The 19,469-nt window shown below is 41.4% G+C and overlaps 1 protein-coding gene across 1 annotated transcript in view; it reads right to left on the reverse strand.

Annotated features, from left to right (window-relative positions):
• Nucleotides 1-1,340: 1,340 nt before the first annotated feature.
• Nucleotides 1,341-19,469, reverse strand: part of nomo (nodal modulator) — a 67,676-nt gene continuing 49,547 nt past the window's right edge. The window contains exons 26-31 of the mRNA XM_048609388.1: nucleotides 19,198-19,281; nucleotides 16,573-16,683; nucleotides 14,648-14,749; nucleotides 14,397-14,516; nucleotides 8,234-8,326; nucleotides 1,341-3,248 (exon numbers count right to left, since the gene is read on the reverse strand). Coding sequence (XP_048465345.1) covers nucleotides 3,117-3,248; nucleotides 8,234-8,326; nucleotides 14,397-14,516; nucleotides 14,648-14,749; nucleotides 16,573-16,683; nucleotides 19,198-19,281 — 642 coding nt within the window. The 3' untranslated portion in view covers nucleotides 1,341-3,116. The remainder of the gene's footprint in view (nucleotides 3,249-8,233; nucleotides 8,327-14,396; nucleotides 14,517-14,647; nucleotides 14,750-16,572; nucleotides 16,684-19,197; nucleotides 19,282-19,469) is intronic.

Below are 19,469 nucleotides of genomic sequence, written 5' to 3' on the forward strand. Positions count from 1 at the left end.
TATTGAGGGGTGATAGATATAGGACAGATGTCAGAGGTAGGTTCTTTACTCAGAGAGTAGTAAGGGCGTGGAATGCCCTGCCAGCAAAAGTAGTAGACTCGCCAACTTTAAGGGCATTTAAATGGTCATTGGATAAACAAATGGATGATAATGGAATAGTGTAGGCGAGATGGGCTTCAGATTGGTTTCACAGGTCGGCGCAACATCGAGGGCCGAAGGGCCTGTACTGCGCTGTAATGTTCTATGTTCTAAGACTGAGTGGAACAGGTTGCAGGGTTGTCTATTCTCCATTTAACCAACAGGCGTTCATAGTTTACACTCATATTCTAAAGAATTATTCTGGTACAACCAGCCAATCTGACACCAACCTTTAAGATTACATGAAAATTATTGTGCCCATAGACATTACAGCAGAAGTAAGCCATTTGGACCATCGAGTCTGCTCTGTCATTTAATGAGATCATGACCGATCTGATTATCCACTTTCCTGCCTTTTTCCCCATAACCCTAGATTCCCTTAATGATTAAAAATCTATCAATCTTGGCCTTGAATATATTTAATGGCCCAAGCTCAAGAGCCCCTGTTTTACAGCTTCGCTAGATTGACCCTTTTATTTCTGGTACGCCTGCTGCCGTTTCTGGCATGGCCCACCTCCCCCCACCACCGCACGCTTTATTAAATCCTGGCTTGATGGCAATGTCAGGTAAATGCTTTGCCACGAGGTTGCAGATTGTGTTCCTGCTGCTGATGGTCCACGAAGATGCCCAGTCGAGATGTTAAACCGGTCAGAGTCTGCCCCATTTATAGCAGAGAAGGTGCTGTTCAACCTGGTCGACAGTATTTCATCAGCTGAGGGGAGGATGTGACAATCAGCAGGAGCTTTCCTTTCTCATAATTGACCCAATGCCATGAGACTTCACCAGGTCCACAGTCAGTGTTGAAGCAACTTCCTCCCGACTGTATCCCACTGTGCCAGGACATATCCAGGGATGGAACTGAAGCGTGACTGTGTGTAAGATATGATTCTGTGAGCATGACTACGACAGGCTGTTGTTTTCCTAGTCTGTGAGACAACTCTCCAAATTTTGGCTAATGCTTATAAGGAGGATTTTGCAGGATCAAGAGGCCGTGGTTCCCATTGTTTTAGTCAGTGCCAAGTGGCTCATCTTGTTTCAGTCCCTTCTTTGTCGTGGTCCATACAATGGAGTGGCTTGTTCAGCTATTCTAGAGGACAGTTAAGTGCTGACCACAATGCTGAGAGACTGGTGGCTTCCTGAGGGACACCAGTGAACTAGGTAGGTTTTAACGATAATCAAAAATGGTTTCATCATTAGCCTTGTAATTCTACAGACATTTTTATTCATTTACTTTTATTTTTACACCATCTGATGCAGTGAGACTCAAACCCAGGTTCCCAGAACATGGGTCTCTAGAGTCTAGCAACAATATAACGGGGCCATCACCTTTCTTATTCAAATGTACTAATCCAAAACTCAGCCACCCATGTTTGAACTCGCAACATTTCTGTTCACCTATAGTCTGTGTTCACTCACTTACACTGGCTACCAATAACGCAAAGTCTTCATTTTAAAATTGTCACCTGTGTTCTCAAACCCCTCAAAAATCCAGGCACTCCTCATCTCCAATCTCCTCCAACCCTGCAGTACTCCAACTTATCTGCACTCATCTAATTCTGGCCTCTTGTCTATTTATAATTATAATTCCCCACTGTCAATGGCTGTGCCTTCAGCTGCTTAGGCCCCAGGCTCTGCAATTCCCTCCTTATACTCTCCACCTCTCTCAAGACTTTCTTTAAAACATTAGCGACAAATGCTGACCTTGTTCTTGGCCAGGCTGATTATCTTCCTGTGTGACTTTATGTCATACAGGTAAGAATACCCAAAAACTGACAGCATCTGAAAACCTGACATATTTGCAATCATCCATGCATCAATTTTAATCAAATAAATTTTCTTTTGAAGTAAAACTTACCTGGACAATTCAGCACTACATTTGCGCAGTGCGTCTTCGGGCTATTTACTGTCGTTGCCATGTCACAAACTGCTGTATTGCCTCACCAAGCAACCTTTGACCCCCACCTGTCCACTCTGTCCTAAACTAGCCAACATGAAATCTCAAAATATCCAAAATCCAGCATTAGCCCAGTCCTGAGGGTGCTGGATGAGTGGTAAATCCCTGTATTTTATTTTATAACAGTCCTGTGAAGCACGTTACGATGTTTCTTACACCAAAAGTGTTAAACAAATGCAATACAAATACAAATCCCTGCTCCCCACTTTCTCAAGCATTTTGCCTGCAAACCAAAATACAAAGAATTTCAAGATAAAATACATCAAGTGGTCTTCAGTCATGGGCTCAGTTGCCACAACTAAATATCAACAAAAGCTACCTTCCGCAAGATTGTGTAATAGAATAAAACAGATTTACAATAACCAGAAGGTAAGCTACTCACTTACAATTACCCAAAGAGACAAATTAATATTTCAAAAGATTTCCTGTGTTGGTGTGAGATAACTCTTAAGGTTTTAACAGAAGTGAGGTAACAATCCATGCTAAATTGAGAAAAATTGATCCAGAATCTCATTGTTCACCATGGAAGAAAAACTGAATTTTTTTTTTTTTTTTTTAAAACGCAGGGTGTGACTCCTTTCAGTTTGCCAGTGTATTCAATAATGCAGCCCAGCTGTTTGTCAAACACTCATATTTTACCACATTATCAAAATGGCTCAGTTCAAATATACAGTACATTACAAAACAGGCATCATTGATTTCATGGCTTTGCTTTTCAAGTGAGTTTGAACAACAGTGAAAATAAATTAACATCTTTTCTGATCAAAATTCTGCCCCATTGATGTGTTTCTTAAATCTTTAAACCAATTCCAATCACTGAAACATATGTAATCCCAAATTTTAACATAAAACAAATTTTAGTTCAAATCAGAGGTTAGCAGTAAAAATCTAGATCTGTAACTTATAATGATAAATGACTTTAACAATCATGGGGGCAGTTCAACTAAGTGAACCAGATAATGAATGATGGACTTTGTAAGTGTGCTGAACTGAAGTAAATCTCAGCCAGTTTGTTCACATGTATTCATGTGCGTCTTGACTTTAGCCTTTTGGCTTGTCTCTTGGCCTCCTCCTGGCTAGCACCATCTAAACCACCTTGACTGAGCGCCCGCACACCCTGTAAGCGATTTATCAACTGCGTCAGCAATGGGAACAGCTGCAGAGGAAAAGGGAAAAGCACATCCATTATACTTATTACAGTGAACTGCCTAGATAAATGGGAATGAAATTCAAATGATGAAATTATTACTTAAATCATACTTCAAATAAAGGCAAAGGTTATTAAGCAATGAGTTAATGCACAGCTGATTAATTATTAGCAGGAAAATCTAATGGCAAGCCAGGTTTCAATAGGAACTTAAGTACAATTCAGCCCCTTGAGTCCACTCCATCATTTAATATGAACATTACTGATTTGAACTCAGCCTCAACTCCATGTGTTTGCTCGAATTTGGAAAGGAATCGATTTATTAGGGATAGTAAGCATGCCTTTAAGCAGGGAAGGTCTTGTCTCGCAAATTTGATTCAATTTTTGAGAAACTGATGAAGATGACTGATGAGGGTACAGCAGTTGATGGCATCTCCATGGACTTTACCGAAACACCGAACAAGGTCCTTTATGGTAGGCTGGTCCAGAATTTGCTAAGTTGGATACAAAATAGGCTTGATCACAGGAGACAAAGGGCAGCTGTGGAGGGGTGTTTTTCTGACTGGAGGTCTATCACCACTGGTGTTCTGCAAGGATCAGTGCTGGGACCCCTGCTGTTTGTTATATACATGTAGTATAATATATATAAATGATTTGGATGAAAATGTAGGTGGTCTAATTACTAAGTTTGCAGACAACACGAAATTTGGTGGAGCTACGGATAATAAGGTAGGTTATCAAAGGATACAGCAGGATGTAGATCAGTTGGAAAGTTTAGTTTGCGATTATGTTCAGCATGGTCTAGTTGGAGCGTGTCGTATGACTCTGTAACTCTACAATATAGGTCAGTTGGAAAGTTGAGCAGAGAAGTGGCAGATAAAGTTTAATCCAGAGAAGTGTGAGGTGACGCATTTGGGAGGTCAAATTCAACAGGAAAGTCCACAGTAAATGGCAGGATCCTTCGCAGCATTAATATATACAGAGGGATTGGGGTCCAAGTGAATAGCTCCCTGAAAGAGGCAACACAAATGGACAAAGTGGTAAAGGAGGAGTACGGCATGCTTGGCAGCATCAGAGGAGCAGGAAAGTTGACATTTCAGTTGCAGGGAAATGTGTTGGGGTTAATGGGAAGTGTGGAGCAGATGAGGGAATCGTGGAGTGAGCGGTCCCTATGAAAGGCAGATAGGGGTGGGGAGGGAGAGTTCCATCCCGCACATCCCATATGTCTTCCTATTTCAAGAACCACAGCATCCCCCCTCCGGTGATCAAAAATGCCCTTAACCACATCTCTTGCGTTTCCCACACTTCTGCCCTCAAAATCCCTCTCCCCAACAAAAATAAAGACAGAATCCCTCTGGTCCTCATATATCACCCCACCAACCCCCGTATCCAATGTATCGTTCTCCGCCACTTCCGCCACCTATAATCCGACCCAATGACCAAAGAGATATTTCCCTCCAAATCCCCATCTGCCTTTCATAGGGACCGCTCTCTCCGCAACTCCCTTGTCAGCTCCACACTCCCCACTAACCCCACCGCCCCCAGCACCTTTCCCTACAACTGCAGGAAGTGCTACACCTGCCCCTACACCTCCCCCCTCACTTCCATTTAAGGCACCAAACAAACTTTCCACATCCGACAGGGGTTCACCTGTATGCCCTCCAACCTGGTCTACTGTATTGGTTGCTCCCAATGTGGCCTCCTCTACATCTGTGAGACCAAGTGTAGACTCAGGGACCGTTTCATGGAGCATCTGAGCTCTGTACGCGACAAACAACACCGCCTTCTGGTCGCCAACCATTTTAACTCCCCCTCCCACTCCCTGGGTGACATGTTCATCCTGGGTCTCCTCCAGTGTCACAATGACACCGCCCGCAAACTGGAGGAGCAGCACCTCATATTCCGCCTCAGGAGCCTACAGCCCGATGGTCTAAACGTGGAATTCACCAGCTTTAAAATCTCCCCACCCACGGTCTCATCCCACATCCAACCCTCCCTCTCAACCCGATGCAACCTGTCCATCTTCTTTCCCACCTATCCACCCCACCCTTCCCACCGACCAATCCCCACTATGCCCACCTATCACCATCCCACCTACCTTTCCCCAGCCCCACCCATCCTCCCTCCCTGCCTCCTTGACCTGACACAGCCTGTCCGTCTTCTCTCCCACTTATCCGCCCCACCCTTCCCACTGACCAATCCCCAACACTCCCTACCTGCATCCATCTATCACCATCCCACCTACCTAGCCCCAGCCCCACCCCGCTATTTATTTCCCAGCTCCCTTCCCCCGCCCCAGTTCTGAAGAAGGTTCCCAACCTGAAACATCAACTTTCCTGCTCCTCTGATGCTCCCTGACCTGCTGTGTTCCTCCAGCTCCACACCGTATGAGCTGTATAAAACTTTAATTAGGCCACATCTGGAGTACTGTGTGCATTGAAGGATGTGGAGGTTTTTGAGAAGGTGCAAAAGAAGTTTACCTGGATTACCATGTATTAGCTGTAAGGAGCAGTTGAACAAACTTGGATTGTTTTCATTAAAGCAGTGGAAGCTGAGAGGTGACCTGGTAGAAGTATATAAAATAATGAGAGGCACGGACAGGGTGGATTGTTGGAGTCTCTCTCCCAGGGTGAAAATGTCAAATACTAGGAGAGGGTGAAAGTCTAAAGGATAGGTGCGATGAAATTTTTTTAGGCAGAGGATGGTAGGTGCTTGAAACGTGCTGCCGGGGGTGGGGGGCGGAGAAGCAGATACGAAAGCAAATATTTAACAGGCATTTACACAGGCATGTGAACTGATGGGGAATACAGATTGTGTGCAAGTAGATGAGATTAGTTTAGAATGACATCATGGTCGGCAGAGAGATAGTGTGCTGAAGGGCCTGTTCCTGTGCTGTGCTGTTCTACGTTATTTACTACCCATTACTTCAACCCATACTGTCTATCTTCTTCTTAAATTTACACAATGTTCCCGTACTCCATTGCACTTGGGGTAGTGGACTCCACAAAATAATGCAGAGGAAAGATCTTGGAGATTGCTTACATGTGACAAAATTATGTTTCTGCAAAAAAATCATTACAGGAATTCACTGCAGTGACTATAGCAATACTAACTAACAGAATAATCCAAAAATAGTGAGTAAATGAATTAAAATACCATCAATTTATTTTTGTGTAACCTAAATATTCATCAAACTATGGAGAAGGGTTAAAAAAAAACTCACTGAAACAAAACAGCATAATGTACTACATAAATTTACGACTGCACATGACACAGTAGATAAGAGCTCCACGGTTTGCCAGGGAAATTAATGCCATGTGAAATTAGACTGCACAAATGGCTTTTTTAAGATCAAATGTGGCACAAATGAAATACATCCACTGTGTGCAAGATAAGATTACAACAAAATCTCCTTTTCTGCCACAAATCTGCAATAATGAAACATTTTAAAGCCCCATCACTTCACAATCCTAAACATACTTTCTCAATCCCTGTACAAAAAATGTACAGAACTATCATTAAGGGTTTATAAGTAGCTCATCAAGCCAAGCAACTGTATTTAATTAACAAATCCCAGATCTTTGTGCTAATAGCATTATTCGGGAATAGCACAACACTTCATTTGTTTTTCTGGGATTTTTTTTGAAGATGGTTGTCCGATATTGATAGAGAAATAAATAGGCCACAATTCCAATGAAGGTTATTAATGCAGTCACTGCACTTTGAACGATTCCCACTGAAAACAAAATCCTTGCTAAATATATTCTTAATCCTACCCTGTCAATGGAATTCACAAAGGGAAAGGGAAAGTCCCATAAATCAATGTTAATGAAGACACAAATATTGATTGATTTGATTTATTATTGTCACATGTACCTAGGTGCAGCAGAAAGTTTTGTTTTGGTTGTAGTACAGGCAGATCATACCACACAAAGTCCATTAGGGTAATAGAACAGAGCGAGGAATACAATGTTACAGCTGCAGAGAAGGTGCACAAAGAGCGAGATAAACATTAAATTTAAAATTTGAGAGGTCCGTTCAGAAGTCTACTAACAGCGGGGAAGTTGTTGTTCTTTTCACGGGTAGGTTATACTGGCTTCAAAGCAGTAGGTGCTAGAGAAACTCAGCAGATCTGGCAGCATCTCCCCACTCTCTCTTCACAGATACTGCCAGAGCTGCTTCAGATCTCTAGCAATGGCATTACTTTTTTTTATTATACCATATACAGGCTGTTCTATTATTTCTCCAAATCTCTGTCAAAATATAACTTTCCAATTTTCTAGAAATCTGACATAATCCAAACAAAGCAGACATTCACTTCATCAATAAGACCTAGGTGAAAATTAGTTCAAATATATTTGCCATTTTTGATTTGAAACAGTCGGTGGCAGAAAGTCCAAATGTAACGTAATATCATTGTGAAAAATAATATATAATCCATTACGTTAGCTCCTTGCATTATTATATCTCTGCCTTCTGTGCAGAATCAACTCCCACAGACTCTTTTTGGAATAATTCAAGTGAATGACTGAATTAACAATCACACCAACTTGGGATTTTTTTTTCCATGTCCTCCCACCCCGCACTCATGGGAAAAAAATAAGGAGAATCTGACATTTGATGACAACATTAAAATACTTATTTTGTGACCCAAGCTTTAGTCTAATAAGCTCCAGCTGTAGTTAACAGAAATACTCCCAACTGATTCTAATTTGTCAACCTACAGTGAAAAGCGTTTGTGTCCTAATATTCTGGACTAGTTTGGACAATTCATATTCAATTTGATTATTTTATGCATCATAGCTTGCAATTCTATTTGCATCATTTGCCATGAATGGTTCATTTAACAATCTTGTGTACAAATGTTACTAATTTTCAGAAGTAGGCTTTTTAAAACAAAAAACATTACTCTCGTCTTGAAAATACAGAATAAAACGGCCATATGCTGTCCCCAGCCACACAGAGCCCCAATATAATTTGAAAAGAAACTTTACCTTGTCATGATTGTAACCAGCCAGAAGCAGGAGCAGAGTAAGAGGCAAGGCAATATATGATCCCTGGGCAACATCCTGCTCAGGAAGCTTTCTCTGCAAGAAGATGATGTAACACAGTGAGACTGGGCCCCTTCCTTTTTCTTTAGCGGAGTCAGAAAGTTATACAGCACACAAACAGACCATTCGATCTAATTCGTCCACGCTGACCAGATATCCTAAATTAATCTAGTTTCAACATTTGCCAACATATGCCTCTAAACCCTTCCTATTCATATATCCATCCAGATGCCTTTTAAATAATGCATCTGTACCAGCCTCCACCACTTCCTCTGGCAGTGCATTCCATACACACACCACCTTCTGTGTGGAAAAAGTTGCCCTTCGGGTCCCTTTCAAATCTTTTCCCTCTCACCTCAAACCTATGCCCTCTAGTTTTGGACTCCCCTACCCTGGGAAAAAGACTATTCACCCTATCCACGCCCCTCATGATTTTGTAAACCTCTATAAGGTCAACCCTCAGTTTCAGACACTCCAGGGAAAATAGTGCCAACCTATTCAGCCTCTCCCGATAGCTCAAAGCCTCCAAACCCAGCAACATCCTTGTAAATCTTTTCTGAACCCTTTCAAGGGTAACAACATCTTTCCTACAGCAGGGAGACCAGAATTGCATGCAGTATTCCAAAAAGTGGCCTAACCAATATCCTGTACAGCCGCAACATGACCTCCCAACTCCTGTACTCAATGCACTGACCAATAAAGGCAAGCGTACCAAATACTGCCCTCACTATCCTGTCTACCTGTGACTCCACTTTGAAAGAACAATGCACCTGCACCCCAAGATCTCTTTGTTCAGCAACACTTCTCAGGCCCCTACCATTAACCATATAAGTCCAGCCCTGGTTTGCCTTACCAAAATGAAACACCTCACATTTATCCAAATTAAATTCCATCTGCCACTCCTCAGCCCATCTGATCAAGGTCCTGTTGTGCTCCGAGATAACTTTCTTCCCTGTTCACTACACCACCAACTTTGGTGTCATCTGCAAACTCACTAACCATACCTCCTATGTTCACATCCAAATCATTTGTATAAATGACAAAAAGCAATGGACCCAGCACCGATTCTTGTGGCACATCTCTGGTCACAAGCCTCCAGTTCGAAAAGTAATGCCCTACCACCACCCTCTGTCTGCTACCTTCAAGGCAATTTTGTATTCAATTGGCTAGCTCCACCAGATCTAACCTTGTTAACCAGTCTACCATGCAGAACCTTGTTGAATGCCTTGAAGTCCATATAGATAATCACTGCCTTCATCAACCCTTTCTGTCAGCTCTTCAAAAAAAAACTCAATCAATTATTCTTTGATGACACGTGGACGTTGCTGACAAGACCAGCATTTGTTGTCCAATACTAACTGTTCCTGAACTGTGCGGTTCCCTCAGCCATTTCCAGAAGACATCGAGCACATTGTTGTGAATCTGGAGTCACATGTAGGTCAGACCAGGTAAGGGCAACAGATTTCCTAAGGACTCGACTGAACCAGAAGGGATTACAACAATCATCAATGGCTATATGGTCAACATCAGACTTGCTTTTTAATTCCAGAATTTTATTGAATTCAAATTTCCCCACCTATCGTGATGCAATCTGAACCCATGTCCCTAAAACATTTGCCTGGGCCTCTGGATTACTAGCCTACCGACATTATCATTATGCCTCCTGTCTATAATGCAATATAAAGACAAGATTGGGATAAGATTGCCCCAAATTATTACTTATTTTATTGATGATAGAAATTCTTAATGGAGGGGGGACAACATAGTCTAGAGATGTACAGCACGGAAACAGACCCTTCAGCCCAACTCATCCATGCCAACCAGATATCCTAAATTATTCTAGTCCCATTTGCCAGCATTTAGCCCATATCCCTCTAAACCGTTCCTATTCCCCTACCCATCCAGATGCCTATTAAATGTTGTAATTGTACCGGCCTTCACCATTTCCTCTGGCAGCTCATTCCATACACGCACCACCCTCTGCGTGAAAAAGTTGCCCCTCAGGTCCCTTTTAAATCTTTCTCCTCACATCTTAAACCTATGTCCTCTAGTTTCAAATAAAATTACACAGAGCTGGTTATAAGCCTGTGATCCTCAAAGACATTTTTGCTCATGTATTGATGTGAGATTTAGCTGCACACCATAAAACAGGCATGGAACTACCAACTAAAGAAAAGTGACTCTCATAATCTTTCCCCTACATGTACACCAAAAGTAGCAGCTTTAAGAATTGCTCAGAGACTTGCCCAAGTGGGATAATGGAAGTATAGTTACATAGATGTCATTATAAATCAAAAATCCATTTGTGTAATATGCAGTGAAACTGATTTACTTTGACTGTCATAAACTCATATTAAAGCGCAATGCCTTCACAGAATTTCAGTAATTCCCACAGAAATTCAGCATTTTTCCCTCAGTGACACAATTACTTAGTCAGGTCACCACTGCAATGGTGGAAAATGTCTCCAGAACTATTCTCATTGCTTCCAAACCGAATCAGACTTAACAGCCCATCAAAAAGAAAAACTCCAAAGTTTAACAACTAAATCATAGCTGCACTCCCATCAATTATTCCCTAAAATGGAACGTGCACTGGCAATAATCTACAAATTTTGACAATGGTTATAAAAACAAGTTATAATCATAGCTAAAGATGACACTTCATGGCTGTTTACGGGCTTCAACCTAACATAAATCCAGTTTGCTGATTTTTTTTAAAAATCTGTTCCCAGGATAGGGGTATTGCTGGCAATTGTTGCCCTGCAATAGTACCTTCACAAGATCCACCAACCCCAAAATACTTTTCCCCCACCACTGATTCCATCTCCCTCTCTAGTCACTGACTCAAGCTGTATTGTACACAAACTTAGCATCCCATCTGAGACAAAACCAGAAACTGCTGGATAAACTCAGCAGGTCTGGCAGCATCTGTGGAGAGAAAGCAGAGTTAACACTTCGAGTCCACTGGCCCTGACCTGGGTCTGAGATTCCAACTCCAAATCATTTCCATTGCCACAACTATCCTTTCTCACTTCTTAAATACTATTTTCTCTGCTTGTCCCTCAACCGCTCAAACACTCAAATCCTGGATTTGCTTACCTCCAACGCTGTCCAGCTGGTCGATCATCCTCCCTCCACAACCCTAAACTAGCAATTCCTTTGATGCCAAAATCATCAAATTTTCTGTTCAACCATTACTGCTGCTGATCAACATTAATTCCTGTCTCCTAAACGCTTCCATTTTGAAAACAGTTGCTTGAAATTGGTTTGTATTTTCTCAATTGTAGAAGATTAATTTGAAATGTAGATAAGACAAATGATAACAATGCCATACACAGACTGTAAGACAAATGTGAGGGCGATTTGAAATTGCAGAGCAAAAAGCACTCTTACAAACTAACATTCAAATAAGCAAATGTCAATATTCCAGCCGGTGGATGAGAATTGGCAAACTGCAGAGATCCCCAAATAGAAACCGGAAGAACTGTGGATACTGGAAATCAGAAAATAATCAGAAATTGCTGAAAAAGCTCAGCAGGTCTGGCAGTATCTGTAGGGAGAAATCAGAGTTACTTCCAATTTCTCTCCACACATGCTGCCAGACCTGCTGAGCTTTTCCAGCAATTTCTGTTTTTATTTGCAGAGATGTCTTCTGGATGGCAGCAAAAGAGGGATTGACTTTGACATAGCTGGATGATGCATGTTACACAGTGGTTGCAGACAAGCTACAGTGCTTATGTGAGGACAATTCAGGAAAGGCAAGTGTTATACTGTGACCCAATCCCCTAGCAGGAGCAACCACTGAAGATTAAGAGACAATTTGATCGAAGTGTTTAAAACTCCAAAAGGATTTTGGTAGCTTTTCAGAACCCACCTCATTTTGTCTCGTGCAAATCGAAAACAAGGGGACACAATTTCAAAATTTGAGCTAGACCATTCAGGAGGGAAATCAATAAGCACCTTTTCACAAATTGTTGTAAAACTTAGGAACTCACTCCCCTACAATAAAAATGGATGGGAAGGCATAGTTGGAGCTTTCAGCAAAAGTGACAAGGGATATTGACCAAAGGCAGTTAAATGGAGTTGAGATGGAGGAGTAAAATAATTTGGGAGCAAGTCTGATTGGTCTATTTCTGCACATGGTGACCCTCATGCTCAAGCCCCTCACCTCCCCATCTTTGCAACTCTCGGAGAAGTTTGTGCTCCTTCAACTCTGGCCTCTTGTCCATTCCATTTTTACTTCATCCCAACATTTAGCCCTTAAGGTCTGTAATTCCCTTCCTAAACCTCCCTCTCGCTCTCCTTCAGGACATTCCTTAAAACCCACCAAGGTTTAGTCATATATTCCAACAATTTCTTTTGGTTCAGTGTCAGTGTGTGCCTTATGACCTTGTGAAGGATTTTGGGATGTTTTACTATGATCAAGGAGTTAAATGAATACAAGCTGTTGCTGAAGGTGGTGTTGGATCTTCTTTTCAAACAATCTAATACAATGGAGTGGTTTCCTCAGTCAGCTCAAGAGGGTAGCTAAGAGTCAACTATGCAATAACTTAGAGCTGCAGTCACATGTACAGCTGACTAGAAAGCTGATTAATCTTTCTCTGCAAGACATTAGTGAACTACATGTTTTTTACAACAATCCTGCAGCTTCCTGGAAACTAATTTAAATCAGAAACACTGCTGAATTGAGAATCAAAGTGGGTCAGGCAGAATGAGTAAAGGGATAATCGGGACTTGGTGCACATTTGAGGATATAGACAGTAACATTGTAAATGAGCTAAAATTTATGGAGGATGGAAAGCGGGAAACTGGCCGGGACACGACTGGAATAGTTTACTCATTGGTCTCTTCAAGTCTTGGAAATAGGATTAATCTTGGAGTTTCCTGGACTTAAACTTCAGTATGTACAAACTCACAGCTTTACCACAGTCAACAGTCACTTTGTTACACTGCTACTTTTGTGGTGGCACCATCCAGAACTTCTTTCAATCATCAAGAAGAAAGTAGCAGCATAAAGCCATCACAAAACTGTTCAAAACTACTGTAGTGAGACTAACATTTATCGTTCAATACAATAACTGAATCATTTGCAGGATGCCCTATTGACAAGAAATCAGATTCTGCTAAAAAAGCACCACTTACTGGGTTTAGTAAAATTCAATGCAGTGTGTAAAAGTTAATTAGGTGACAGCAGATTCAATTAAAATAAAACAGGACAATTTAGGCTTTACAGTCTCCGAAACAGATTTCAGTTTTAAGTTTAAAAGACTGAAGAAATACAATGTACACCTGGTTAAAGATCACAGCTCAGTAATTGTTGCAATAGTTTGGATTCAATTAATTTTATCCACAGAGTGCAATGATTCAAAGTAACAGATAAACAAGTATAATCATCTGTCAATGTTAACTCAAAAGCTTTGCAGCAAATTTCAACAATGAATTGCCATGCATGTTACCATTAAATATTAAATAATATTGGTTAGATAGAGTCCAGGCAAAGGTTTTTCCACTAGAGTTTTATTCTATCTCACACATCACCAACTCCAACCACACGGATTACCTGCTCGTAACCCTGCCATACCACACAACAATAGAACTATAGAACCCCTACAGTGTGGAAGCCATTTGGCCCATCAAGCCCACTCGGACCCTCTGAGGCATCCTGACCAGATTCACCAGTCCCCCTCCCCTATCCCTGTAACGCTGAATTTAACATTGCTAATCCACCTAGCCTATACATCGCTGGACACTATGGACAATTCAGCATAGTCAATCTACTTAACCCACACATCTTTGGACTGTGGGAGGAAACCCAAACAGACACGGGAAGAATGTGCAAACTCCACATAGACAGTTGCCCGAAGGTAGAATCAAACCTGGGTCCTGGGGCGCTGTGAGTAACGACTGAGCCACTGTGCCACCCCTGGCATCCTACTAGATAATTTGATACAATACCCTACTGGATAACAGCACCCTACTATAATTCAATACAATACCCTATTGGATAACAACACCCTACCATAATTCAATACAATACCAGATAACAACAGGGAAACAAGTTTATTCACATGTTTTTAAAAACAGTTATCCTTTAGCATTGACTTACCGAAGGGGTGAACATAAGGGTAATGTGTTTATGGTAACCAGTTGCACTAAAGGATATTTGAGGCAAGATGTACTCATACAGTGACTTGGGCAATGTTGACTCCAAGGCCACGACATAGTTCTGCAACACATAAGCAATAATTTCATTCCTAGACAACGTTGGACAGAAAAACTTTTGAGACCAAAAAAAAAGTTTGCATTCATTTACACAATTTAGCTGAACGCTGTTCATTCTACAGAAAGTAAACTTACCTCGCCATCTCTTAACAACGGCGGGAAATGGAAAAAAAGGGACTGTCCCAGCGACACTGTTTGTATTGGGTTATCCAGGTTTTCACTTTTATACAGCACCACCTAAATAAATTAGAAATATACATTATAGTCCATGTTAAAAAAGATTAGATATCAAATATTTGCATTATTTACAATACCCAAGAGCAACTAGGAATGGACAGTAAGTGCTGATCCAGCCAGCAATGCCCACATCATATGAATGAACCAAAAAAAAAATCATGCTAATAGATACTTTAGGTTATTAAGTTCGACAAACTGTGACTTATCAAATGTTAGGAATTTAAGGTCAGTGCAACAGATGTGCAATACAGAATGCCATTGGAAATTTCACTCCATACCCACACAGTTCACCCTCTGTCATCTACCATTGTAGATCATAGACCATGGGACAGATCATAAGACCATAATGCACAGAGTCATAGAGCACAGAAACTGATCCTCCAGTCCAACTCATCCATGCCGACCAAGGTCCCCAAACTAAAACTGGAATCCCTCTAAATGAATACCTCTTAACCTTTCCTATTCATGTATCTGTCCAAATGTCTTTTAAATGTTGTAACTGTACTTACATCTACGATTTCCTCTAGCAGTTCATTCCACATATGAACTACCCTCTCTGTGAAAAACTTGCCTCTCAGGACCCTTTTAAATCTTTCTCCTCTCACCTTAAAAATATGCCCTCTAGTTTTGAATTCCCTTACCCTATTCCTGTATTCATCTTACCCACATCCCTCATGACTTTATATACCTCTATAAGGTCACCCCTCAGCCTCCTATGCTCCAGTGAAAAACATCCCAGACTATCCAGCCTCTCATTTATAACGCAAACCCTCCATTCCCGATAACATCCTTGTAAATCTTTTCCGCACCCTCCCCATGAGTCTGCTCCATCATTAAATCATGATTGATATGTTTCTCAACCCCAGTCTCCTACCTTCTCCTTTGATCCCCTTACTACCCAAGGACCTGTCTATCTCTGTTTTAAATACACTCAAATGACTTGATCTCCATAACCTTCTGCAGCAATCAGTTCCACAGATTCCACCCTCTGGCTGAAGAAATTCCTCCCCATTTCAGTTTTAAGCAGTTGTCCCTTCACTCTGAGGCTGTGCCCTCAGGTCCTAGTCTCTCCTACTGGTTGAAACATCTTCTCAACATCCACTCCATCCAGGCCTCTCAGTATTCTGTAAGTTTCAATGACATTCCCCCTCATCCTTCTAAACTCCATCAAGTTCAGACCCAGAGTTCTCAACCGCTCCTCATAATGACAAGCCCTTCATCCCCGGTGTCATTCTTGCAAACCTCCTCTGGATCCCTCATCCTGGAAAGTGAGGACAAAAAACTAGAAAACAGCAATCACAAGCTCTCTTTATCCTGACTCTAAGAAACTAAAAAAAAGATTCCTTTGATGAAGAGATAAGATCAGGTTGTTTCACAAGCTGAGTTGAATCCTATACAGAAAGGAAGACTTGCCCTGGCCTATGAGGAGACGTGAGGCAGTGTCTCCAGGTGAACTCGCTCTTCAGAGGAACAGCACAGACATGATGTGCCAAAAGGCCTCCTCCTGTGCCGTAAATGGGTCAAGTTGCCACAGTTTTACCAGACCATAGGGCTGTTCTCTCGTTAGAGGGAGATGGCTGGTGGTGGTTTAACCTGAGGGTCACCATGCCTCAGGCAAGGCGAGAGTTGGAGAAGGAGAGACCTTCACGGTAACATCAGCCAGTGTGGGAATTGAGCCCACATTGTTGGTGCTATTCTGCATCACAAACCAGCCATCCAGACACTGCGCTAACTAACCCCTCACATTCTATGATTGCGGACTGGGGGGTATCAGAAGGAAATGCAGCAGTAAACACTTAAGCAAAGAAAGCAATCTTACATACCCGTAAAGTAGAAAGGTGTTCAGGTGAGGTGATAACATTGCCACTTAAATCAAATTGATTAATCTGTCGGAATGCTAGAATATTCACACCATCAATATCACTGCTGTCAACCTGAACAAAGGAAATACAGTGGAAATAGATCAGCTTTTTCAACTGCAGTATGATTAACAAAAAAAACTTTATCCACAAAAGCACATAAAGGCAATATTTATTCTGAAAGTAATTTCCTGTGGAATATTTATTTTATTAATGATAGTAATTAGACTGGCATCATTATACATTTTTAAAAAAGCATGTTGAACAGATTTATAAATCTAAATTTTACGTCTAATCAGGGCAAGATAATGCGGATACCAAAAATCTGAAACAAACACAAAGTGCTGGAGAAATTCAGCAGATCTGTGAAGAAAGAAACAGAGTTAACATTTCATGTCCAGTATGACTCTTCTTCAGAACTGCATTATACTGGAACCAAAACATCGACTATTTCTCTCTCCACAGATGCTACCAGACCTATAGATTTTTATAACTACCTATCCAGGATCTTTAGATTTTGGTTAGGTTACAAGCTGTGCCAATCCTTAGCCAAGTCCACAAAGGGTAGGAGGTGACAAAATTGAGAAATTGCACTGATCCACAGCAATAATGTAGAGATTGGAGGGCTACTCCTGGCTCCACATGAAGGAGTGTTTCAAGAAGAACCTAACACGAAAGTTTCTTCAGAAGCATCCAGCGATCCCAACAGAACCACTGGTTATACAGCTGCAGCATGTGTGTTAATTTCAGGCGAGCAGCAGGGTTGCCTGAATACAACTAATGCAAGTTTTAGTGGAGCTTGCCTTGAAACCAGATTCTAACATTTCACTTTAGGTCATTCCAAGTTTAGATGAACAATATAGAATCATAGAATCCCTAGAGTGCGGAAAGAGGCCACTTAGCCCATTGAGTCTGCACCCACCCTCCAAAGAGCATCCTATCCAGAACCCCCAAGCTATCCCTGTAACTGTGCGTCTCCCATGGCTAATCCACCTAGCCCGCACATTCATGGACACAATGGGGAAATTTAGCGTGGTCAATCCACCTAACCTAAATTAAACAAGGACAGAAGTTGCTGGAAAAATTCAACAGGTCTGGTAGCATCTGTGGGTAGAAAGAAGAGTTAATATTTTAGATTCAGTTCTGAAGTGAAGAATTGAAGAAGGTTCACTGGATCCAAAACATGAATTCTGATTTCTCTCCACAGTTGCTGCCAAACCTGCTGAGTCTTTCCAGCAATTTCTGTTTTTGTTTCTGATTTCCAGCATCTGCAGTTCTTTCAGTTTGTTTGTTTAGAAGGGAGGAAACCGGGGCACCCGGAGGAAACCCACACAGACACGGGGAGAACATGCAAACTCCACACAGACAGTCGCCCGAGGCTGGAACTGAACCTGGGTCCCTGGTGCTGTGAGGCAGTAATGCTAACCACTAAGCCACCACTCTCTGCATCCCGCCCAACACTGTTTGTGAGCAACAGCACGGCTACAAATAGTCAGCTTGTGAGTTAATAAGTGATATCAGCAGCAGACTGGGGAACAGGAACAAGTGACATTGCTACAGAAGTAAGAACCTGGTGCCAAATGTTGTCATCAGCAGACATTTCTTTTTGAAAATGCAGCATATTTCGTGATTAATGTTGCTTTTCAGTGGGAAGGTAGGTAAAAGTGCAGGCTATTCATTAGTCACCTGTCATATATATATATGGGCAATACAAAGGCTGATAATAGCAGCTTATCCCCTCAGGGAAAGTGGAAATGGGAGTACAGGCAATCATAGTCACTGGACTGGAGCTTGGCTGTTGGTGTCCTTGTAGCCAACGGCACAATTTCTTAATTGGTTCCCTAGTAGGATAGCGCTCATGGACAGTAAGACAGCTTTCACAGTCACTGCCAGGGTACTGTGACAGGACCTGCAGATAACTTTGGTACTACAATGGTAGAGGTAACGCCCCAATCTGATACCTGAGAATTCCTGTGACAAGCTTTGCAATCTTGTATGACAGGACTATGTTTCATAAATAATCCCTCTCCATCAATTTATTCAGGTCTGTGGTGCAGGACACAACAGAGTGAACACAGATACGTCCCCAAGCTCCAAAGCCTTCATAATAAGGATTTTCTTTTAATATTCTCTCATTTGTGTCCAAAGTTGCAATTAATCAGCATTTTGGGGAATTAATATTTGCAATTCTTTTAGGCTTCAGATGATTACACATTATATGCACTGTTGTTTTAGCGTTCTTTAAAAGATTAATTGACAAAACAAGACCTGAAATTTGAGAGAGAAGGAAATGGCTTAAAGGTTTATAAAACTTCAGGCCCAGTCCAAATATACAATTCAATCCCATCCTAAAAAGATGACATGTTACATTTAAGTAGTTCATAAACCTTTAACCCATTTTGTCCGGAACCATTATAAAGGGATCATGTATAACAGCAGGAATACATGTAGCATTACAGATCTCTGCTCAATTCTCTGGGTTCCATTGATCCTTTTCACTCAATCACTCAGCATGAAACCAGTCGTAGAACTTCAAAAATGCAGCTGAAGCATTAAACATAAACACAAGAAATTCTATGCTTCACTAACCTCAACAGCACGATACCGCGGTAGTGCTCTTTCTATGTGGTCATTGCCTTCAACTTTCAGCTGAATGTGGTACACACAACTGGGCTACAGAGAAAGACAACAAAATATTCTATCGTTCAATAGTCTTTTAAAAAAGTTTCAAAACCAGGCATTAGAAACATACATTTTAACATCACTTACTAATTTAATTGATAATTCACTTAAGAAATTTTAAAATGCTAAAGATGCAGGGACATTGCCACAATGGATTTAAGCTCCAGCCTGCGTGATTT

Source organism: Rhincodon typus, chromosome 21, assembly GCF_021869965.1.
Source record: "Rhincodon typus isolate 14 chromosome 21, sRhiTyp1.1, whole genome shotgun sequence".
NCBI lineage: Eukaryota > Metazoa > Chordata > Chondrichthyes > Orectolobiformes > Rhincodontidae > Rhincodon > Rhincodon typus.